This window comes from Idiotropiscis lumnitzeri, chromosome 20, assembly GCF_059441095.1.
Source record: "Idiotropiscis lumnitzeri isolate Australia: NSW breed Sydney's pygmy pipehorse chromosome 20, RoL_Ilum_1.0, whole genome shotgun sequence".
Lineage (NCBI taxonomy): Eukaryota > Metazoa > Chordata > Actinopteri > Syngnathiformes > Syngnathidae > Idiotropiscis > Idiotropiscis lumnitzeri.
Window position 1 is genome coordinate 7,236,800 of NC_142410.1, and position 24,759 is coordinate 7,261,558.

At 41.5% G+C, this 24,759-nt stretch overlaps 1 protein-coding gene across 5 annotated transcripts in view; it reads right to left on the minus strand.

The window, feature by feature from the left end:
* The window catches only part of tanc2b (tetratricopeptide repeat, ankyrin repeat and coiled-coil containing 2b), a 70,960-nt gene extending 49,685 nt beyond the window's left edge, over nucleotides 1-21,275 (minus strand). For 2 of the 5 annotated variants that reach the window (XM_088283683.1, XM_088283682.1), the window contains exon 1: nucleotides 1,896-1,984. Coding sequence is in view for 1 of the 5 variants with exons in the window: in XM_088283685.1 (XP_088139811.1) it covers nucleotides 5,410-5,476 (67 nt within the window). In the remaining 4 variants the exon portion in view is untranslated. Of the gene's footprint in view, nucleotides 1-1,762; nucleotides 1,818-1,895; nucleotides 1,985-5,409; nucleotides 5,518-20,818 lie in introns of those variants that run through there. The other 3 variants (XM_088283686.1, XM_088283684.1, XM_088283685.1) reach the window with 2 other exon arrangements.
* Between the last annotated feature and the right edge of the window lie 3,484 nt (nucleotides 21,276-24,759).

Sequence of the window (24,759 nt, forward strand, 5' to 3'; positions counted from 1 at the left end):
TTTATTTCACAATTTCTTTTTTTTTTTTGCATTAAAGAGTTGGTTCCTTGTCCTCCTTTGCCAACATAAAAAAATTGCTCCACCCCTGCCGAGTATCTAAAATGGTTCAGCCCAACATTTGGACATCATGTTCTATGAACCAGGAAGTAGAATTCATTCCATCATTTTTAAATCATCACTGGTTTTCTCTCTCCAACCTCCTACCCAGAATCAGAAATGGTCCAGTCACATCATCTCCTGCCACGCTCTGTGAAATGAAGCTCTTGAGACAACGCAACAGGAAAGCAGCGTGTGATGACGACGGCGAGCTTAAGTGGATGACGATGTGGGCGTCGAGGCGAGAGTGGGATATGACAAATAAGGAAAATGAGAGGGAGTCGGAATAGGATGAGAGAGGGAAGAAAAAAAATAAAGATGCGCAGGCGGAAGAAGATGAATGGAGATGAAAACGTAACGGAAAGGCTAAGTTGCAGTTATGAGGGCAAAAGGCAGACTTGAGCGAGGAGGGTGGAGTGTGGCCAAGACTCATTAGCCTGATCTCCTTTTGTTCTCCTCAAATGCCTGAGTGGGCGGGTGGGAAAGGTGGCAAAAACAGACTGCTAACGCCATCTTTAAGGCTGTGTTTGTCATTTGCGTAGATGGCGGCAAAGCACTCGTTTTGTTGAAATGAAACTTCTCAACTCAAGCCGACATAGTTCCTTGGCACCAAGATTAGAGTTGTCCTGAACCACTGCTCATTTACATCCATAAAAAAAGTTATGTTGTACCTCTATTTAAAAAGAAATTAATTAAAAATAATATAAGTCAATTTGGAACCACTTTTTATCTCCATTGTGCATTGCCAAGGTTTTGGATTGAGAAAAAAAAATCACTCGCATTTGATTGCAAAAAAAGTGATTTTACGACTTTTATTCCTTTTGAGAAGCAAAAAATTTGAATAGGTGAGTTTTTCTACAAATAACAGAAAATAGGGTCCATTAAAAAAGTCGCAAAAAGTTTTTTTCGCCATTGCTAAAAAAAAAAAAAGAAAACATTTTTTTCTTTAGGATAAACAATGTTATGCAAGATATATTGCAATAAACTAATGGCAATAAAAAAGTATGAACGCGATGAAAAAAATTTGTGATTTCTTTTTATCAAGCAAAAGAGTTTACTTTTTTAAATAGATTTTTTCAGTGATGATAATATAAAAAATAATATAAAAAATAATTAAAAAATAATTAATAAAAAAATTAATACCTAGTGTAACTAATGATTATTTACAGCAACGTTTTTTTTATAATTACCTTTTTGAAATGACTTGAGTTAAAAGAAAGTAACTAAAATGAAATAAATCAAATTTAAATTCAGCATTAATTCTTCCGTAGAATCACTCTCCAATGCAAAGAATATATCTCTAATTTGTTTTTCTTATAATGAAAACAACCAAAGTACATTTTTCTGTTTTTGTTAAAAACAAATAAATTGACGGACTTTTTCCCGTGTTGATTTTTCACGTTATACCGAAGAAATGCCAAAATACTTTACATAAAGATAATGTGGCGATTTGTTTTCTCCACAAATTCCGAAGATTAATATCGATAGCAAATGGCCACGTTTTTTTATTTTTTATTTTTTATTGCGACTAGTGATATAGACCACCAGCATGAAGGTGTGGCACGACAGTCAAGGTGATTAAGAGAGACAGGCAGGAAGCAGATGATTTTTTTTCTAAGAAAATAAAACCAAGCCCAAAACGCTTTCGGATTAAGGTGCCACTCACGAGTTGATCTGAGATGTGCTGCCAATAAATCCTGAGAAATGAGCAACAGATGACAGCTTGCTTCCTCCGTCCATCCGTCCGTCCGTTCGTCCATTCATTCATTCATCCTGACAACCACATCCCTGCGGCTCACCTTTGTCAGCCGAGCGCCCCGTCGCCCCGAGCCGTAAAAATCCTGCACCATAGCGAGGCGAGATCCCGACACAAAAGGAGCAGAGGCCGGCGGAGAACCGAGGCGGAATAACGGATGGAGCGAGAGAGCGAGAGAGGACAAAAGATAAAGGGAGGAGGAAGAGGAGGAGGCAGAGGACGGACCAGACAAGCCGGGAGAGGAGTGAATGTGAGCGGCGAGTGAGGGAGCGCCAGGTGTCAGGACGCATCCACTCAGCGAGTCGCGCTTCAGCTCACACGCACAAACACGCAGACGGAAACAAGCTCGCACCCCCGCCCCTCCTCCTCTTCCTCATCCTCTGCTTCTTCCGCCAGCAGCAAAATTCCTTCACTCGTTCATCAACAGCTTTTTTCTCTCTACTAGAGCTAATTGCGATATTTCATCCTCGATATTGTGATTGCGATTTAATATGCGATTTTCTTTTTCCAAAGTCCTCTGCATGTATTTTTGTTATCCTTTTTTATGTTTTTTTAGAAAAAAACAATAACAGACTTATGTATTATTCGCTAAGACGATGCAGCATATTAATACCAAAGGGTAAGCAGAGCTGCAGTGTTAGCACAGATTAGCGATATCTAACAGTGCATTATCTTCTGATACCAATGTTAAAATAATCAAATGTTAATGGTTCAACAAAGATGCTGCATTTGTGTTTTCCTGGTTTTGAAGACGCTTGCCTTGTGCATGACTAAGACTAATGTTGCTCCCCCTTCAGCTTCCTCACGGTTTTTTTTTTGTCCTCATGAAGAATTGTACTATGGCCGGTGACCAGAAAGTTTATTGATATTTTGGATTTATGGATATGATAGCTCAACTGCATTTGGCCATATGATGAAAATTAAAATTATTTTTAAAAATTCTGCTTTCAACGAGAGGAACACTTTATGCACACTATCTAATATTTAGTGAGGCAAGGCAATCTCGGTAAAATATTTGCGGCTTGGAAGCACGCGCTTCTGGTTGAAAGCAGAATCGGGGACGATGTCTTTGACAGCAATGTGGGAAATACGTCTGTTTTCGAGCAAGAATTCAAGTCGCTGGTCGCAGCCACGTTGTTAGTCCATGCGGAGATGCATTTTGAACTACTATCAAGGATCATCCGAATAAGATCAAATTATTCCATGAAATCAATTAATCACCCAATGACAACACTTCCAAGCTAGCTAGGAGATACCGGTCACCCTTGTATGTGAAAGTCCAAATTTTAAAATAACACCGTAACTTCATCTGCGTTATATCCTCAAAGAGAATAAAATTGTTCAGTTTTAATGTCGAAGGCCCAAAATGGGACATCAGGAAACGCCGACACCAGCGCGGCGATGACGCTGCGATCGGAGCGCGGAGGAGGAAGAGGAGAAGTCAGGCAAGATGCATCTTCTTCGTCGTCTTCTTTTGTACCCACGCGCCACGCTGCCCACGTGCTCCTGCGAGCGCACTTCCCTTTTTGGAAAAGACTCACGTGTGGCAGTGACGGGACGAAGAATCGGGATACAAATCCATCCCTCAAAATGTCAACATTTAGAAACGCATGCTTGTTATCGGACATCCATGATATTTTTTTTGCCCATTCACGCCACATTCCCTCCATTCATAGGCGCTCCTTCCTTGGTCGGGTGGCACAGGAAGGAAGCGGAGCGTCTGTGGATCAGCGGGCGCCAATCTGTCACTCGCTGGATTAGGTCCAGTGGGTCCCATCGTGTGGCGTTGCCGCTGTGGTTCTGCACCATAGATTTTCAATATTTGGACCCGCTTGGTTAAAATATTAGAAATGGCACTGAGGTGGGTAGAGAAGCCAAATATTCTACTTATTTTAGAGCAATATTACTCATCTAAAAGTAAATAGTATTGTAGTCTTCCCCAAAAATATTTTACTAGGAAAAAAACTGCACTAAGTGGTGAGTAACTTTTGATTCATTTTTTTTTCAACCGCGTATGAAAGAGAAATAAATTAAAATGCCCAACAATGACATTTTAACTGAAACAATCATTTCATGAAAAAAAAAAACAGATTCAGCCAGAAAGACCTGGTCGTAAATATTTTTTTTTATACTCATGAATGAGCCAGACAAAGATTACGTAAGAAACTGAATTGTTTTTCAAAATGATTTTTTTTTTTTTTTTTTTGTAATTTGTACGGTACGGTTACATGGGTTTGGTGAAATAAGTGTCTCCGGAAAAAATAAATAAATAGGTTGCGACAAATGAAAGTAGTGAGAGGAATGAGTTCCATGTAGTAGAGTAAAAATAGCATTTCTTCTTAACATAAAAATACTCAAGTAAAAAGTAAAAAAGTCAAGTAGAATTGATCTCAAAATGTTACTTAATTAAATGTAACGGCGTAAATGAAGGTTGTCACTACCGAACTCTGGATGGCACTGACGGAGCATCTTTGCTGATCTCTAATTAGCGTCATCCTCCTCCATTTGGAGATGAGCCGTCAATTAGCACGCTGCGACGAAGGCCAGCGATGCCATCGCCTGTCAAGCTTCTCCAACACTTTCTACGCAACAGGCGGACTTTTCATTCAAGTATTTGCTCAGCGGAATATTCGTCTGTGTTAATTGACCTTTCAGCGAGTGAGTCACATGATTGAGTAGACCAATCATAACATCCTATACAATAGTTGCGTGCGCACTACATTTCCCCAAAACGCTACCTTGAACAAATCTCCTTGGCAAAACACCACTTTTATTATTATAGCACATAAAGTTTGCTCAGGTGTAAATTTTCAACAACTCTGGCATATTAAAAGCTTGCTGAAACAGATTATCGCTCAGCATTACAAATCAGAGCGAAAAACTGCTTTCATTAGGAGGTACATAAAGTTTGTTCCGGCGTAAATCATGGGGAAGCCTTGCAGTCACAGTTTGGGGAATAGTGAGGACTTAAGTGCGGAGCGTCTGGAAGTGGGTGTCAAGTTTATTCCTTTTCTATATATTGAAAAAAATATATATATAATATATATATATATATATATATATATATATATATATTTTTTTTTTTTTTTTAAACGCATTTTCCTTTTTATTCTATTTTATTTTCCAAAAAATGTTTCTTAATTTGAGCAACAGTTATTACTAGTTAGCGGTAACTATAATCGGCCTGAATTCAGTATACAGGTCATGTGACCACATCCCAAGAAATTATTTTTTTTGTCCCTCTTAAATAATCCAAACTAATTTGGGCTCCCGTCACAAGTATGAGTGTCTTGTGTGTCGCTCCAACACGCTAATTAGTTATGCAAGTGCTCATCAAGACAAGTCCACCTTCAACCCCTTTTCTCATTTTCCAATCAAGCCATGCCACAAGCTCTAATTGTCCTGTCAGGCGACTGAGACGCACAAGTCCGCCCTGTCCCCATGGCAAACTGAGAGGGACCGGACGCGAAAACTCAACTTTTCTGTAACGGTCCGAGCTCTGTGGCAGCAGACGCGCGCGAAACAACATTAGAGGACTGGAAAACCATTTGACTCACCGCTGCTGCGACTCTTGCGGTTGGCCTTGCCCCCCGTGAGCAGCATCTTCAAGCTGTTCCGGAACATGGCGGGATGGCCGGATACGGCGGACCGGACTGCACCACAATCTGTCAAGGGGTGGGGGGAGAGAGAATTATTTGTTTTGATTGACTGTGTTGAGCTAATTCACATGTAGTTGAGTTATTTGGTGATCATGCCTGTAGAGGGCGCACTTCATTGAGTTTGCTGCCTAAATGGGTTGTCAGAGATATATATTATTTATATAATACATATTTAAATATAATATATATATATATATATATATAATATTTAATGAGCATCCATTTTGGGACTTTTCCAAAAAACAAATAATTTCTTAGTGTTAACCTATTATCTTGTAACAAATTATTAGGAGAATTATTCTTGTTTTGAGGGCCTAAATATGAACCAAAATTCAGCAAACTTTCCACACACATTAGACATGGCAAAAAAAATGCAATTTTAATAACATGTTTATTTTGTATTATTTGTTTAATTTGTTCCTTTTTACATTTATTTGGGGGGTTATTTCATATCTACGGTAATTTTAATTAAATTTATTATTTTTACTTCTCATACACATCACAAATTACAGATTACATGTGAAAAATAAAAAATAATATAATATAAAAAAAATATAATCAAATATATATATTTTTAAGGGATTCTTTTTATATTGATTTTTGACCATCTTTTTTTTTTTTATCCATTACTTCTTGACATATACAATTAACATGTTCCTCATCAATTGAAATGGCTGGCACACGTGTGATTTGGAATGCCCCTTATGAAATAAATTCTACAAAGCTGGTCACGAAATAATGACCCCGGTGAACGCGGGTCTCCGATGACTGACCAAAACGAAGGTGCCATGGTACACGACTGGAAGCTCCGATAATCCCAAAGTACGCAACAAGGCAGTAATCTGCACAGAACAATACCGACATTGCTTTGAACGCACGTGAATGATGCATGATGACGAGAACACGGACGAGGCGGCGATGCGTGCAAAGTCACTGGAGCGACGTCAACAGACATTTGAATTTGCTCGGCTAATGGTTACAAACGCTCGAGAGCTTCTTTATATTCCAGTGAGATGGAGACGCAAGAGAGGAGGACGAGGAGGGGGAGGAGGACGTGGATGAATTTGTGAGTGCTCATCATTCCCACTCTCTCTGACCCGACGTTCTGGCCACGTGAAGGAAAGCCAAGAAGCAGCATGCTCGGGCGGCCCAAGTGCGTCAGCGGATGCCGACCATCTCGGGGGCGCATGAGAGAAGCATTCGGCAATGGACTTTTTCTTTTTTTTTTTTTTAATCAGTGGATAATTTTTTGACTCTGTAGATTATCTTTTTTATTCTTTTTATTTCTATTGTACAACATTGCAGTCATCAAGAATGAATCAAGGAGCTCACATGACTGATCATGCCTTGGACCCATTTTGACTGTGTGGCTAATTTTACAGTCAGGCTTAAAAATATTTGAAATGGAACAAGTGTCATCCAGTAATTACGACACTGCACATCAGTTCCAAAGCGTGTCGGACTAGAACAAAAGACATACACGCTTGCAGCAGGTGCGGGCAGGCTGCGGCCCTCCCCCAAGGTCCTCCCGTCTGCCCCATCCATTAATTACGAAGCTTATTTACAATCAATAAAGCTTCTTTAATGGCAAAGGGCACGTTTGCAGGGCGCCCTCATTGGATTTATCTCCCGTTACCCCTACGGCCTGGAAATTATAAGTCATCTGAGAGGAGCGCATGCAGACGCAATCAGGACAGCTAGCCAGGACGTCATTCCAGAGAGAATGCGCTCACCAAACGGTTGTTTTCAGACACCAACAAAACACAAATAGCTCTGGAAGTTTTCTGTCATTTTCATTTCATTTGAAACTTTTCTCTTGATTTGAAACCCTAATCCCTAGATCAAATCCTAACCCTCGTTTAAAAAAAGTACTGCCCTTGCCCTTAGCAAAATTAAACATTTGGAACTATTCAATATTCCAGTTGAAATCTGAATAACAACAGCATGACCTACAATAAAAGCATTCAATCATCAACTAACTTTCCTCAAAGAACAAGCACAGACGCTCCATTAAAAGGGCTCTTTTGTTTTTTTTTTGTCTTTTTACGAGCAGAAGCGAACGTGTCAGTTTCGCGCATATTTTATTACTGGTAAAAGTGCAATGCTTTGAAATAAAAAGTGTGCTGCTGACGCATGAGAATCAATGTCAGAGGACCATCTGTGACCAACATGCGGAAAACCACATTTGGCAAAGGTTTCGAGTTCTTATGACGTGTGTGCGCTGACAGATGTGTGTTACACACACACACACACAGGCACACCCAAGTATAAGAAGTCGAAGAAACAACTAACCCAGATTTTAAATTCTACTTTGAAACATAAACCTTTGTCAAGGATCCCTAACACTTATTTGAAACCTTATTTGGAAACCTAAATTAAAACCCCAATTTGACTCCCGACCCCCCTGCCAGAAACCCTAACCCCAAACAAAATATAAAATGCTAACTCAGCCTCAAAGCCCAAATCTCATCCCTATCAAGTTTATTATGGTTGGTGAAATCTACCGCAAAAAAAGTAAAACCAAAATTAAAAAAAAAAATAAAAAAAATGTTAATAAAACTAAAACTAACAATAATTCAATTATTTGTTTTCTTCAAGTAATGTCATACTTTTACTATTTATTTTTGGTATTGCTGTATGTCTGTTCTTTTTGGGAATTATAACTAAACTCTAAAACTAAACCTAATACTAAAACTAAAATGAAGCAAACTCAAATTAAAACTTGAAAACGAACTCAATTAAAACAAAAAAAAAAAAAGTCCAAATCAAATAAAAAATATTTTAACTCTGCTGCCTAAAATAGCTTGAAACCCTAATTTGTGCCCGAAACCTCTGTTGAAACCCTAATCCAGGTGGGTGCTATATCATTTTTTCCATATAAAACTGCAGTGACAAGTGCTAAAACATGAAAGCAATGACTCCACCTTGAATAAAAAAATAAATAAAAAAAAAAAGATTCACACATCAGAATCAAAGCTTGAACGAAGTATCGAATTCCTGCTCGGCAAGATTAAACTGGATTGTGTGATTAATCCCGCTCGGAACTCCACTCTTCACGGCGAGCACTCGCAGCTACACCTGCTGGCAACTCAAGGAGTGCCGAGAAAAAAAGAAAAAAAAACACCGTTAGGCTGATAGACGTAAACCTAATTGAAAACATCGCCTTTGGCCACCGAGGCGTCAGTCACGTGCGCTCGTTTGCATGAATTTAGCCGAGCTGGGCCGCCCTTGTGCCGCTCTGAACAAACAGGGCAGCCATTTAGGAGAAGGAGGAGGCGGAGCCCTCGTGAAATGGGGCTGCAAGGTCACCCCGTTCATGGCAGGTAATCAACGCCGGCGCACATTTGCATGAAGACGTTTGAAAAAGGAGCCACTGGCCTGGATGAATGTGAGAATTAAATCAAAGCACTAAATCTCAACCTTTTTGACCAGACTTGAAATCCTAATTTGAAACCCTTAAAAATGTGCTGATACGCTAACTCTGACTTTGAAAGCCAAATAATGGTTGAATAAATATTCATGATTGGACAAATATGTAATTCTCTGAGCAAATTCAAATAAATAAAATTAATCACTGAGCCCCGCAATATAATTCGATTATGTCATACTTTAGAGGTTCCACTGCTCCAAGCAGTCTTGCTGCACCTTTTTTCGTCATTCTTTGATGTGGTGAATTGTGGCGGAAAGGAACGCGACACTTTTGCTGGGCCCATCTGTCCAATGGCGAAGAGGCGGCGGCTGGCGGCGAGCTTTTTTCAAACAAACGTGTGCATGGACGCTCCCAAAGGAAGCAATTTGAAAGAATTCTCTCAGATGCTAACAGGACGGCTCTGCATTCTGTTTACATTGTCGAGTAATTAAACTTAATAGAGCGATGGAAGGAGACCTTGACTGGGGGGAAAGAAAAAAAAAAAAACGACATCTCTTTCAGGATTTTAGGGAGTGTATGAAAACAAAATATTACAGCGTGGGTTGTTATGCAAAGCTTTACATAAATCATTCTGGAAGACGTTTTGCAAGGAAAATTAAGCAGATAAGAGATGAACAAGTGCTGAAATGAATAAAGCTAATTAAATCAATGTGATTATGACACTATGAGATAATTAAATGTGTTGTGAATAACAATATAATAATATATACATGCAGTATATAAAACATAAATACAGTATTTAAAAATTTTTATTAATTCAAATGACTGTTAATCTAATTGTTAATTATGCCATAATTATTTGTACTTAATGCCATTTTTAATCATTTTATTGTTTATGAAATGTTATCGGCGGGTTAATTTAATTGTGATTTTTTTTTAATTGAATGTCCACTAATGATAAGGCACTGTTATTTATTCAATGACATTTTTTTTTATTTATTTCCTGACATTGATTTTCAAAGGACTTTATGAAATTTGATTTAAGGACATTAAAGTGTATTGAGAAACACCACAAAATATGGAACTATAAAAAAAATTTAAATGCTACAAATGGGAGTTTTTCGACACTTTCCCACCATGCATCAAGTCTCTGACATTCAAATGAGATGGACTGGAAAAAAAAATAATTAAGTTCCTCATGTGACGGGCAAACATAAAAAGTCACTCAGAGTCCTTTTGTGCACGACTTTGATCATAAAACTCCCTGGCGGCAGCGACTGTGCCCCGTCCAGCTTTCATGATGCCCGCTAGACTTGTTTTGAGGATTGGATTAGCTCAAATATCTTGACAATAATAAATTTGTATCCTGTCTTGCACAATTTCAACTCATTAAGTTTCAATGTAACACAAAATAGTGCTCGTACTACCTTAAAAGGAGGACTGAGCTTACAAAAAAACAACACATACACGCTACTGAAACACAGAACTGAACAATCAGTTGCCCAGCACCGCCTAGTCGCCTGACACACACTTCCAAACACGCACACACACACACACACACACACACTTCCCCTGGGGAGCAAACAGCTTCCTTCAGATCTCCTTTGCCAACCTGACAACACTCATCATCATCCTCATGAAGCCTCACAGCCTGGAGTATCTGATTGGTCAAAGCGTGACAAATCACGGCAAAGTCTATAAATGTATAATAAGCAAAGCAGGATAAATCTTTTTTTCACATGATGTTAAAAAGCAACTTTTTTTTTGGTAACCGCTACCAATTGGGTACCGAAAGGGTGTGTAGTGAGTACCTAACTTGGGGACACAAAGTCCTTTTATTCCAGGTCGCTGTGGGGCAAATGTGGAATGGAGGGAGACAAAGTGGTCCTGCCAGGTTTTCGTAGTTGCAGCAAAGCCATAACAGAGGCTAAAAAAGCTGGGGGAGGCGGGTGAAATTGGCTTGACACTCATTTATCGTGTGTGTTAAAGGTAAAGTACCGATACTACTGGCATTATTTTTAGGTATCGGGTACCCAAGTAGGCGGCCGATACCCGCCACCAACACAAAAAAGCAGAGCGAGTCTTCTTCACAAAATGTTATACATCAAAAGTAGTAGAGGGATCGGTGAGTACTAGCAGGAGTAATGCTGGGGAAAATAATGAAAAAACCACAAAAAAAAAAAAATGAAAAATTAATTTAAAAAAAAAAAGATAAAAAAACAAAATCGATACATCGATTTTAAATGATTAATTCCTAAAACCATATATCTATACTTTTAATAACGTCTTTTGCTCCATAAATTTACATGACCACGGTCATGTGAGATCTTGTCACTATGGAACAAGCAGGAAGACCGATGTATTTATTGTTTTAATCAGGCAATCGATTTTGGACATTTGAATCGATTCCCAGTCTTAGGCAGTCTTGTCCGTGGTTCAAACTCCAAATCCCACATTCAAAGGTGGTATTATTAACCACAGCGGGATGCGGCATCCTCTCTTCAGACTCTGATGCAGCAATTTTGCAGGATGATGACATGACTCGAGGGACCCGAGGCGAGAGGAAGTTATTAACCGCTGTTTCCTGGCCCGCCAGGTAAGCGCATCAAAAGGCGAGCGCACGCACCATTCAAGGATGACGAGAGGCAGAGAGCGGGGGAGATGTCACATTCATGCAACCGCACGCGCCCGCCAGCGGCCGTCAATCACGATGAAAAAGGTCCGAGTGTGCTTGTCCGGGTTAAACTCCACCAAAAATACTAAATAAAAAAAACCGATACCTTTTCGGCAATAGTTGGCGATTGGTGCACAAAATGAATGTTAGACATTTTTTTTAAGATGGAATTTTAATGGCTGCTTAAATACATATTAAAAAAAAAAAACTGACAAAGTTGTGTTTAGCTTGTTGGTTTAGCCCTCGGTAATCCGTTTATTCAAAATGACTGCGGCAGCACAAGACAGACGCTAAAGCTTTGACTCTTGGATTTATTTCGGAGCCAATTTTACGGCCGGCAAGTTGAGGGACATCTAATGCGGCGTATGCATCAGCCTCCGTCAAAATCACCACGAAAATGCCCGCTATTACTTGTTGAAGACAAAGGATTTTCTTGATAGATCGGTCGTATTATCCCGAAGGCTCTCACGAGTATACTGTAAAATGCTTGGAGTTAAAGATCAATTTTTTTAAATTTTTTTTTAGGTTTGGCTCCAGCAGATCTACAAAAATAAATTCTATTTTTGGCTTGTGTCCATTGTGATGCTAATTTTATTTCTTTTTTTTTTTAATAATTGCCTGAATTAATAGTTTCAACTGCAATACACCACAAACTATGATCCCAAAAGAGTTTCATTTCTGGGAATTCCATCCGCTAACAAACCCGGGCTAGATGTATCACTTCAACATAGTTCCGTCCCGTGGTGAGTTGCTAACGAGAGAAAGACTCAAGTCTCAGCACGGCCTCTCAATCACGCGATAAGCGACTTGCGCGATAAGAAGCCGCGCTCCAATCTTCAATCAATAATTTCATTCAAAGGTTCCTGATTGGATATTTTTTGCATGTATTCTACGTTGCTTTGTTCGATTAAGGGAGGAATAATTTGCAGGGGGTGACATTTAGAAAAAAAATAAATAAATAAATAAATCGCACGCAGTCCACTTCCCCCAATTGACGAGAACATAAGTGCGCAGCGAGGAAGTCGATTGTGAATGCGACACAAAGAAGTCGGCAACACAATCATTGTGTTTCCTCGCGGGTGTGCGTCCCCGTTGCTCTCTGGGTGAACTCCGCATCGAGTCCAGTAATTAAGCGCTGCCCGTTGAGGGGAGTCTAAACAAACTGCCGGCGGGTCCTGAATGGAGATTTCAACAAAGCCATTGTGGGATTGGCAAGGAAACGCTAAAAAGATTTAAATACCGCTTCATGAACGACTATCCTCGTTGAATAAATATCTCCATTTTAATCCTCCTTTGCTCAAACATCCTTGGAAAGGTTCGACTATGCAAATAGGCACAAGACGTGCAGCCAGAGAAGATACTGCGGCTGATACGTTTAAGGTTAAACAAATACGGCAGAGGCTGTCCGAATTTTTTTTTTTTTTTTTTTTTTTTTTTGTCCGACGCATGACAGATGTGGTGGTGAGGAATCCTCAAAATTCTGAAGCCAGGCAATGAAGATTTAAACCAGGGGTGTCAAACTCAAATACACAGTGAGCTGAAAAGTATAACTTGAACAAAGCCGTGGGCCAGCATTTAATTTTTTTAAAAACTAAATAAATGCTGATTTTATTATCCAATACGTTTAGTTTTAAAAATTATTATTATCATTTTGAATGTTACTATTATCATATCGAATGTAAAATGGAAAAGTAGTTATTTGGTATAGCCTCGCGGGCCAAATATAATTACACTGCGGGCCAAATTTGGACCGCGGGCCAGGGTTTGACACCTATGGTGTAAATCATAGAGATGAAGGTAGCGCGTTGTGACTCAAGTGGATTCTGCCCCCTCGTCCTTCAAGTCAAAAATGTTCCAATGACCTAGCGCACCAGATTTCGTAAAGTCTTGGTTAATAGTAGCAGCTGAAAAAAAAAAATTCCAAAGCCACAGCGACACCGAGGCTGTTTTTTTTTTTTTTCTTTTTTGTGCATCTACTGCTACATTTGACCGCTCGCTTGATCTCATTCACTGTTGATTAAACGTTGGAGAGTCGTCCCCGCGGGGCCCGCGTCGGCGTTTCTGGCGTGGCAAATGAGATACGGCTCAAGTGCGCCGCTTCGGATTAGCCTCGTCCTTTGAGCCCGTTTCATTTCGACTCATAAAGAACAAGGCGTCACGGGGAATGTTGCCCGGCCGTCGCGATGCGAGCGCACTTTCTGTTCTCCGGCAGTCTGGGAGATAAGAGCTGGGCAGACAGAAATAAACACAAAAAGTGTCGTCTTGGGAAAGGAAAAAAAAACAAAAAACAACAAGTTCCCCAAGCCGCGAGTGTGATTGTTAGTCATTACCTCCAGGGGCTTGCTGTGTTAAAAATGCATGCTCGAGGTCCTCTGGTGTCACGCCGGCTCAACTCAAAGAGCACGGAATATGCTTTGCTCACGAGCAGCGTTAAGAGGCCGTGGCGTTTTCCAGCTGGATATCAATTCGACGCTCATTAGGCTGTTAGAAAGCGCCAACCCCCCCACCAGGGGTTACCCCCTGAGACCGGGGCGACCTTGACCTTGAGGCAAGGCTGAGACGCCATCTTTCCTACCTCGGGAGACTGTTACGTCACGCGAGTTTCTCCTCAGAGGAAAATATGTGTCGGGGATAAAGCGGAAAGAATTTGGAGGATTTAAGCGTCTGATAGGTGTGTCAAGAGGCCTCTTTGGGATATTAGAATTTTATGCGTGGAGACTTAGCGTGACGACATCAGCGCGGCTATGTCTATATGCATAAGCAGAATTTCATTTCAACGCGGACTCACTGTGCCACGTAGCTTCGCGAAGGAGAAAAAGTCAAGACTTGTGTGACTGAATCTGATCATGTGACAGCTGCACAAAAAGTCCACGACCAAAGGCCCAATGGAGGATGCTCTTCATACTGGTGGGATGCCAGGTTTATTTCTCTACACAAAAAGAAAATGCGAGTGACAAATAACTTGCTCCGCTTGATGTGGGCAGTTGACAGAGTTAAAAAAAATAAATAAATAAATCGAGCAGCTGAGTGGTCTGTTGCTCTCACATGATCTCACTTTATTCCGAGTAACAAGGTCAAGCGAAACACAGGACTTCCTTTAAAAATCCCGAACATTATCACAGACTACCGTGGCGGCCCACACGTGGAATTATTCTATTTAGTCCCGCCGCCCACCACGCCCTCCCCCTCGCACACAAAAGCTGAAGGAAACAGCTGTGTTCACAACAACGACGCCGCTTGTCCTCGCGCTGGAACACGCCTGGCAAATTACAGCCGAGTTAACCTGCGAATGCCGCCCCGCGCTGCCGGGTTGAGGTCTCCCGCCGCGCGTGTGTACGGAGGAACAGAGAGTCCATTTAGGTGCCACAGAGCGCCAGTGTGCGCGTAGGAGGGTCAAGTCTCGGCAACGCGGCGTTCCGCAGGGACATGAAGAAGGTACTCACAATATTTCAGGGGTGTCCAAAGTCTGGACCCCTCCCGCCATTAATCAACAGCATGTAGAATGTACTGAAAATAACAATAAAAACGCCCACAAGTCCGCCCCCCCCCCAGGTTTTGGGAAGGAGGCAGTGGGGGCACAACATCCCCCAGTCTGACTGCAATATAATTACCAATGCTTTTGCGCACAATGAACGCCCTGCGGAGAAAAAAAGTGCTCTGTAATTGATGACCACCCAGGATGGTCTCTACCGTACTGAAATTGTTTCAAGAAGTCACAAAATGGCGGCAAAGGACTACTTTTGTCTAAAAGAAACTCTCTCACTTCAAGATCATTTCTATGCGCCAAGATGCCACCAAATTATTGCTTTGGCCTGAACTGGACTGCGGACTACCCCAAAATTCAGACACCCCTGCGCTATTTGTTTTAGCGTCCGTATGCTCGACAGCAATCTGCTAATAGCGACAGATGTCGAAGGGTGTTTGTCGTGTGCTCCAAAAGGTCAACGGTGGCTCAACAATGCAAAGCTGTCGACATCATAGCCATGATTCCGGCCAGGAGGTTCTCCTCCAAGACCGATGCGGCAGCTGGGCCCAAGTCCAGCAGCTGCCTAACAGGCTAAGCGGGTCCCCCTGGAGGACGCCCCCATCATAATTGGACACAGCCTAAAAGAGAGAATGCTCACAGCTCTCGAGAGAAAAAGGGATTACCGTGATTTCATTAAGGCTACAATGTAAAAGCGGCGCGGGGGCATGGCGGGGAAGGAGTCCGGTATGTAAAATGCAGTGAGACGTGTCGTAATAACTTTGGTGGAGGTCAAAATTAGCAGGCTGACTTGTGTTACTTAAGCCAGCAGCTGTGCTCCGGACTGTAACAAATGGCATTCCGCTGCAATTCCGCATTCCTACTTGTGAAACACCAACAGAGGGCATGGTTCAGTCAGGCCCGTTTAGTCTGCCACCTAAACGGAACGGGAAAAGCTCTAGGCAAATTTCAAGCTAATAATCAACCAGGCTTTTTGGGGAACTTTTTCGTGGACTATCGCCGATAGAAAATCTGCACCCAAAACAACTTCAAATTAGAGCAGTGCTTCTCAAATAGTGGGGGGGTGGGGGGGGGGGTGGGGGGCGGGGGTACGCGGTGAGATGCTGAGAAGGGCAAGTCTGACATTAGGGAACATTCTTTTTTTCCCGCCGGACTACAATAAAGTGTAATTGCACATCCACTCCAGTAGTCGGCAGTGGCGCTCTCATTGCCTATTGTGCGCAGCGAGTATTAGCTTTATGGGCAGGTGTGGGCAAACTACGGCCCGGGGGCCACATGTGGCCCGTTGAACGTTATAATCCGGCCCGCCGATCTTGAAAAAAATGAAATGAATAACCCAAATTAATTGAGAAGCACTGAATCAGAGTAAAATAGTATCAAGTCATTATATCTTAGCGTATTCTCCGACATGTTCATTTCGTCGGCTCCTCTGTGAAACGTACGACCGAATTAGCAAATTTCAGCTCAAAATATCCACCAATACGCTTGTACGTGCCGTAGTTAGTCGACGTTTCAATTGCGCAAATAGAAGTGTATTTGTAATAAGAGCAGGACAATATGTCCTGTACTTTCGTAATCCAAATTGATTTATGGGCAATTTTAGAGTGTTTGAAGTTAGCCACAGCCATTCCATGAATAATTAAATAAGTAATGCTGTGATTAAATCACAGTCCCGAAACAAAAGGAGTACAGTGCCTCCACTGACATACGTTTACTATCCTCCTACAGGCGTATTTTATGGAGCTGCGATGGTGGAAGGGGCTAATGTATTCGTAAAAATCTTATGTTGCCCAAGTTTTTTTTTTTTTCGTACAACAGAAAAGCTGTTTTGCATTTTTCTATATTTCATTCCGAGAAGTCGCTTCCTCCGGCTTATGTAGGTCACTAAATCATTTCATCGCGCGATTCTATTTGAATTGAATGATTATATAGAGCATTCTAACTATTTTTTTCTTTTTTACCAGACGAGGTGAATTCAAGAGGGTTTGGGATTTGTGTATGTCGGTAAATAATTTCCTGGCAGAAATGAGAAATGATGCACTAGTTGGGTTTTGTGAGGGTTTCTTTGGGAGTTGTTTTCATAAAGTCGACGTTTTGAGGCAAAATTTAAGTTTTGTAACAGATTTTCCTTCATGAATTTCAAATCTTTACTCACAAAAGGATTTTAACAACCGATTAATTTGCCGACAACCAAGGACGGAGAATAGTGCAAGATATTTGGAACTTGTAGGCTACCTTTTCTGTATCAATTTGACATCCTTGAAAATGAACCCGGTGCCTTTTTCTTAAAAGTTGACTGAAGGCAGAAAATTGATTTGGTTATACTCGCATTAATAAATGTGAAGGCAGTTGGTGATTTCTGATGGAGTGAGGCGCTTACAGTTATGCAAAGACGCACGAATTGTTCCGGAAACCATAAGTAGGCCTCGGCATCTAAGACATATCATCTCTTTGTGCGCGCTGGTATTGAAGAAGGCGGAAACAGCGGCGCGCTGTGATCCAGCGGGCTGCTCTTAAAATAGATCTTCTGATGAGAAACAGACAACAACACGGACGTGAAATACAGTTGAAAAACTGGAGGGAAAAAAAAAAAAAGCACTTTTTTTTCAGGCTTTTTCGGGAAGCTGAGATATAGAAGTGCATCGCATAATGAGATCTGTTCTTAATATTGTGATTACCAGGAGGGCTACGGGTGTATGTTGTGGTGTACGTACGTAAAAAAAAAAAAACACTTTCCACTTGAGGACCACAACAGGAAGCGATCACATTTCTGATAAAACTGAGTAAAGATCCGAAACTGTTCTTTTTTTTTTTTTTTTTTTTTTTTTAATGATGCGTCATAAAAACTTGGAAGTGGTTCAAACTTTTTGCAGCGTGGTGATTATTAATCCGTCGGTATGTTACCGCGGGTTACCCGCCGACGAGGCCCTAATTGGATTTCTCTCGAGTACCCACTCCGCCACATCCACTCCTGATTGCATCGGCGCTCTCTTGAGGCATGTACGTAACAAAAAAAACAAAAAAAATACAACCATGCTGCTTCTATGGATGCTGGCTGAGTTCTGTTCTTTAATCCACCCTACCGAGTATTCATAATAAATTTTATGTCGTAATATTTACATTTGTTGAATTCATTTAGCTGTGTTGTCGCATGATTGGTTCATTAATCATCCTGCTTTTCCATTGTGGGTCAAACTGATGCATTAAAATTTACAACTACAGAAAATAATAGACGAGTAATATAATAAAAGTAATAGTAATTATGCTAATAATAATAAAAATAATAATAATAATAATATAATAGGAATAATAATAATATTAAATAAATAGTTAGGCATTGTTCTATGACCAGAAAAAATTGACTTCATCAAAAAAAAACAATAATCATAATACAACTGACAGATACACGATTTGACATATTGCTGCTGAAAACAAATGTGAAGACCGAGCCTGAGGTTTTGTGCAGCGCTTGTTTCCACGGAAGCTTCTGTCATAAAGCAGCAGGTGTCACTTGTAAATGGACAGTCAATTAGGGAAGAGAAAATACACTTGGAGGGGAACGGGCTCAATAAATTGTCATAAAAGAGGAAATACCTGCTGCACGGCAACGACTACACGACAACATCAACACTGAACGTTTGAGTTCGCACATCCTGTTTCAGTGTGCGTGACTTCTGTATGCACATTTTTGGGGCTACTAAATGGAGAAAATGGGAGTTTGCAAAATGCGACACAAGTACTCCGCATGGCTTCAACAGAAAGTGGAAAGTAGCGGCTAATGCTAGCATTTGACGTGGTGAGACATTTTAGCATTTTTTTTTTTTTCATTTGAGTTGCATTATTTTAGGGCAGGGTGATTAATTGATTTTTCCCCAACATATTTGTCAAAACAATCTTTTCACCAGCTTCTGGTGTGCAAAGTGCATTCCCCGCTGATGTGTACTGCTCACACGAACAACGTGGCTGGGAACAAAGAGGAGCTCATTTACAAACGCTCAAATTAGCTCCTAGTGACTTTTTTTTGACAGCTCTAACGATTAGTTTTCCAGACTAACGAGTTCCTGAGAAGAAACAAGACAACAAAAGCGAGAATCAGTTTGACATTGTTTGCCGTATACGAAAGGAGGCCGGTGGAAGGCAATCATTGAGTCAATCGCCCTGAACATTGTGCCCATTTATACGCGGCAAAAGCTGTTTATCGACATGATGGAAACGTTTGACCCACGCGATGTGCTTTCCGCGATGCAATTATTTTAGAAAGATCTACTATGAGAGAGCTGGAGGCTGCGCGATATTACTTCATTTTATAATGATAAATTGTTCAACATTTAAATGTGATTACATACATTTAGGATTTAACTAAGGGGACATTTTATTTAATTTTCTGGAAAGAAACTAATATTTCTTTCAATGAGGAAGTTGATGCTGGGGGAAAAAAAAACGTGTTTCAAAAAATGTAATTATCGTTTGTGTTTTCTTTGAGCCGAAAATTGTTTAAAATGAGAAATCAGATTTTTGTGCAAAAAAAAAAAATAATAAAGAGGCTTATTGCCCATCCCTAGATTATGGGTATTTTTCCATCTTTTGGAAGCAAAACATAACTAGATGAATTTGTTTTTTTTAACCTCGTGAGCATGACAGTGTTGGCTTGTCCAGTGGAAAAGGAGGCTTTGCCGTCCAACTGCGTCGGACCAACAGATAAAATGTTTTTTTTTGGTTTTATCGAGAGGAAAAGCAGCACAATGGAAAAGCGCGCATACAGATGACAAGGGTTGAGAAGATAAGTAAAACCAACACATGATGTGATCAGAGGCCCCTTTGAGGACCGACTGTCTTTTATCTAGCTCGCTGACAGCAGAGAATCACCTTTGCCGCCGCAGACCTACTTTTTCCAAACGGCGGCTTTAACGTAGCCGAGGGGCCTCGCAAATTACATTCTTGTCGTAAAACCTACGCCATGGCAAACAAAATCTCGTTAGAGTTAAGAAAACGAGCGTCCGGGATGTGGCGGGCATTCATTAGGCTGATTAGCAGGCCTTTGTTGCAACATGCTATTAAAGCACACATCTGCGAGGATGGAGCAGATGTCACATAATAGCTTGTTGGCCTCCAGCGCCTCAACAAGTAACAACAGCTTCTTGGCTTCTACTTTCTACCTTTACTGGCAGTGCATGCAAACGATTAAGGCTGGAGTAGAAACTCAGGACCTCAGAACTGTGAGGCAGGCTTGCAAAGCACGAGTCCACCGTGCTGTCCTTTGAGATTCCATCCATCCATTTTCTATAGTGCATGTTCTCATTAGGCTGCAGGGCGCCTTTCCCGGTTGACTAGGGATGATTACCGTCTTGAGTCAACTTTAAATGCTTGTTTTGGGAATGTGGAAGGAAGAGAACACACACAAGACACACGAAAGAAGCCTGAAGCCGAGATTCTAACAGTGAGACAGATGTATGAACCTCTGGTGCCCTGTGCTGCTACTTTAGATTGCATAAGATCAGAAGTAACATTTTGCTTAATTTATAAAAGTGTGTGTGCATAAAACAACAATGCATGGCAGGGGGACCCAATATAAAAGAACACATTGTCTCGTGCAGACTAAATAAAAATGTGCTTGTTATTATCTACAAGGAACAAGCTTCCTCATTAAAAGCATTATTGGTGGGGGGTGTTCTGACCTGAACAGACTGATTTGATTTTGAGGAGAACAATATTCTGTTCAACTGTATAAACGTGCACGGGAGATGCAGAAAGTTGGAGAATTAAAAAATGCCTCGCTTACCTGGAGGCTTTTCCTACACTCGGACCTTCGTTTTAGAGCCCGTCTCTGGCATCACATCGGCGGCCGCGTCCTCTCCGTCCCGCTCTCCGGGCGACACACGATCTCCCCGGCGGGCCGAGCCGAGCGACTCTGCGGTGGTTTGCCGCACCGGACGACGAGTCAGGAGTCAGGAGGCTCCCGGCAGCGACACCCATGGGAGGTCGGTTGAAGCGGGGAGAAGTGGGGCGGGTGGGTGCTCGTCGGTGGTCGGAGCTCGCGGGCTCCGGCCGGCTCGTAGCAGCTAGCTCAGCCGGGCTGACGAAGGCAGGGAGAGGGCCATGTGCGCCGTGGGTGCTGCTGGTGGCGTGGTGGGGGGGCTTATTCGGTCCCAGGCAGTCCCAGGCAAGCAGTGCCACGCAGCGCCGCAACAACACGCTGCTGCGGACAGGACTTGCCCCCTCCTCCTCCTCCTCCTCCTCCTCCTTACGACGTGTCAAACGACAGCAACTGTCACGCTGCACTTCCGGTGGCGTCTTTCAAAACAAAATCGAGAAACCATTTCAAAATAAAACACATTCCTCATTGATTCATTTCTGTTTCGTTAAAACACCCCAAGAAATTGCAACAATTATAGACTTTTACTGACATTTTCCACGCTGTTTGTGTAAGGAGTGTGTTTCACAAAAAACAGTGACTGTGAGTGATATGAGAAACAATGACTTCTCGGCCGTGTTATCACATTCCCATTAAAAAACTAAAAAGTCAATATGCTTCTGAAAACTACGACTGATGGATGTTTTTCCCAATTCTTGTTGGATATACAACTTAAGTTGCTAAAAAGTCTGAGGTCTCTGTGAGTACATTTTGTGCTTCATAATGAACCGCAGACCACAGCACACTTTTGCACTTGGCGTCAGTCCAGCTCAGATGAGCCCGGGTCCAGAGAAGCTTCTGACATTTCTGAGTGGTATTAATATATGGCGTTCGTTTTGCATAGCAGAATTTTATCTGAAACTAGATTTAGCGTCAAATTGTATTCACTGACAACTGCTTTAAATACATGCAAATAAAAAGTTTCCTTAAACCGACTTACCTTGGACTATTTTAAGTTACAAATTTCCTTCTGGCAAACCACTTGCTGCTAAATAGCCACAAAAGACAAGCGGGCACTCCAACATGCTGGGGGTGAAAAAGCAGGCCTCGCATGGTGAATTATGCATGATGCATACTCATACCTCACTCATTCATCGTTATTAAAGGGAAGCACCGGTGGATGTCAATCACAATTCAATTCTCCTCCTCTCTCCTCAGACGGCCGTTTGACATGTGAGATGATAGATGGTCACCGCCGGTCACGGCGCTTGTGCTCCTGTTCCTCTGTCAATATGATTAGAGGGCCATCAGGCACGCTTAGAACATTCTAGATGCGGCAAAAGCGGGTGTGATTAGCATACACCAACACACACATGTAGGTAAATGGGCGAATGGTATGAATTTAAAGTAGAGGGGGTCGAAGGTACAGGATGGAAAATCAAATGTAGACAGTCTGAGAAGAGTAAATTGATTTTTTTTTTTAAAGCATTTTTTTCCCTATTGGATTCAGATTAAAAAGTCGTATATTATAGGAGGGCGCAAATGTAAATGCAGTTGACTGCAGAGAAGGATGTATTTTGATGACATTTATGTGGAATATTTTGAAAAATTACATAGTGGAAGGATTGTCACGACCACCACTAATGGAGACTAGCGATAGACTGATTATCGGCCGGACTGATTATTGGGGCCGATATTTGCCATTTTGCCGATTATCGTTGTCTATTTTCTAACATCTAAAATACTTGAATATGTTGTAAATCACTAAAATTGTTGAATAAATATTTGCTGAAAGGCATTTAAACTAAGTCAAGTTTTGGAGTTTTTATTTTTCAAAATGTTGACACCATTTCAACCCTTTTTTCAACAAATGAATATCGGCTTTGAATATCGGCAATCGGCCTCCGTGACGACTAATAATCCGTATCGGCTGAAAAAAAGCATATTGGTCTCTCATATTGGTCTCCGGAAGAAGGTGTTCGCGCGCACATGCAAAGTCTCTCCAGCGGGCTGCACTGGAACTTAGCATCAACAAAAGCTCAATAAAGCGGCTGCAACGGGGAAAGATAAAGCATTCCCCGTACCGACTTCAGCTGGACAATCTGATTTTTACTGAATTGTGCTACGAGTTGAAGCGGCGCGACGGCCATAAAGCTTCTCAAACTGCCGCTCAGATGCAGCCGGGAGCAGAAAAAAAACATCTTGGCATGTGGCAATTTTTGCAAAGCGGCTCCAGTGCAGCCATCACACCGTAAGCGATGTCGCTAAATATAACCTTTCGTCTGAAGCCATATAACAGTATGTGTTTGGAAAAACTCCACACGGGACACAATTTCTTTTCTCTCGCTAATGAGAAATACCCAACGGAGGCCCCTGGAAACCGGATTGCTGCTCACAGGTTGCCGTGGTTACCACGCAACTCAACTCTCCTCATCTGTGTGATGACATTTTTTGTTCGGAATTATGTAAATAAATGACTGAACTTCATAGATGTGCCTATTTTAGCGGCGGATTATAAGCGTATCGCGAACACAATCAGTTCCGGCAACGCATTTAAACGTGCAGCAACGGCGCACGTAGCAACAGTCGCTAGGGGTGAGTTTATTCACTCACTTTTCAAGTCAGCCCTTGTCAAAAGGTAACTCCCCGTGGACGTTTGTCTCTGTAATAACAGGCTAAATGTTCGACGCGGTCAAAGACTCATGTCAGGCACGGGCTGATATCACCATGGAAACGGTGTCATGTGAACAAAAAGCTGCCAGGGTGCTTAGGGGCTATCTATCTAATTATATTAGGCTTCACCTAATCACCTGTCAACTTCCCACAAAAGGTTTTTTTTTCACTTCAGTGTAGCTCGATGAGGTAAACTATAGATTAAAAAAACGTTTTTTGAAAAAAAATAAATAAATAAATTCCTGTAATAATAAATATTAATTCAAGGAGGGATTTCAGAGTTATATTTTTCTTTTTTTAAGCTACAGCTCAGAGACCCCGCGGCATCCGGGAACCGCAGTTTGACAACCACTCACTTGCAGTCTTACTGACTTCATGTTTTTGTGCCTTTAAATAAAAAACAAAAAAAAACAATGTCATGATGATGTGGAAATCGCATCATGCCATATGCGAGTAGTCCACCTTCGACAAATCTCAAAATAACGCCATGCCACCTGCGATCGAGTCAGGCGCTACACTGGAACTAATGGAGCTCAAGGCTCGCCGTGTTGTCTTCAGACTAACCTTCAGCGTGACCGGCAGCAGGAGCGGGCTGCCACTTCAATGATTCGCCACAGTGGAGAGACCACCTGGAGGCCTTCGAGTCACTCGGGACACTGTCGAAAATTTATTTAAGATGATGCTCCTTTCCCCGAGTATCGGCTTTGATACGCTGCACAGGCAAAAGTATTGGGACGCAGTTCTTAATCGGTCAGACAAATGTGGAACAAGAGCCCTGACCCAGAATATTATTAACAAGGCAACTGTCAGAATAGTTGGTATTGTTGGGGTCTAAATAAGTAGTTTGGGGGTAAAAAAGGGAAGATAAAGGGTCTAAACTGGTCAAGGGATCTTTTAATTGCCTGTCTAACGAGCCCACTGTTGTACAATATGCCGTTTAAAAATAAAAATAATCTAGACCAGAGTGGGCAACGTAATGCATTTTTTTTTTTACTTTAAACGAACTGTCAACGGTTCTATTGAAGGAAAAATAATCAGCAAATATAGTGTGCAACCTGTATGACCTCAAATGGTACAAATTGTGAGGGTCACAAAATGTACCCTGAGGGTCACCCAACTAGACAATGTACCCTTAACTCATTCACTGCCATTGTCGGCTATAGACGCCAAAAAGTACATTCTAGGCTGGCAGTGAA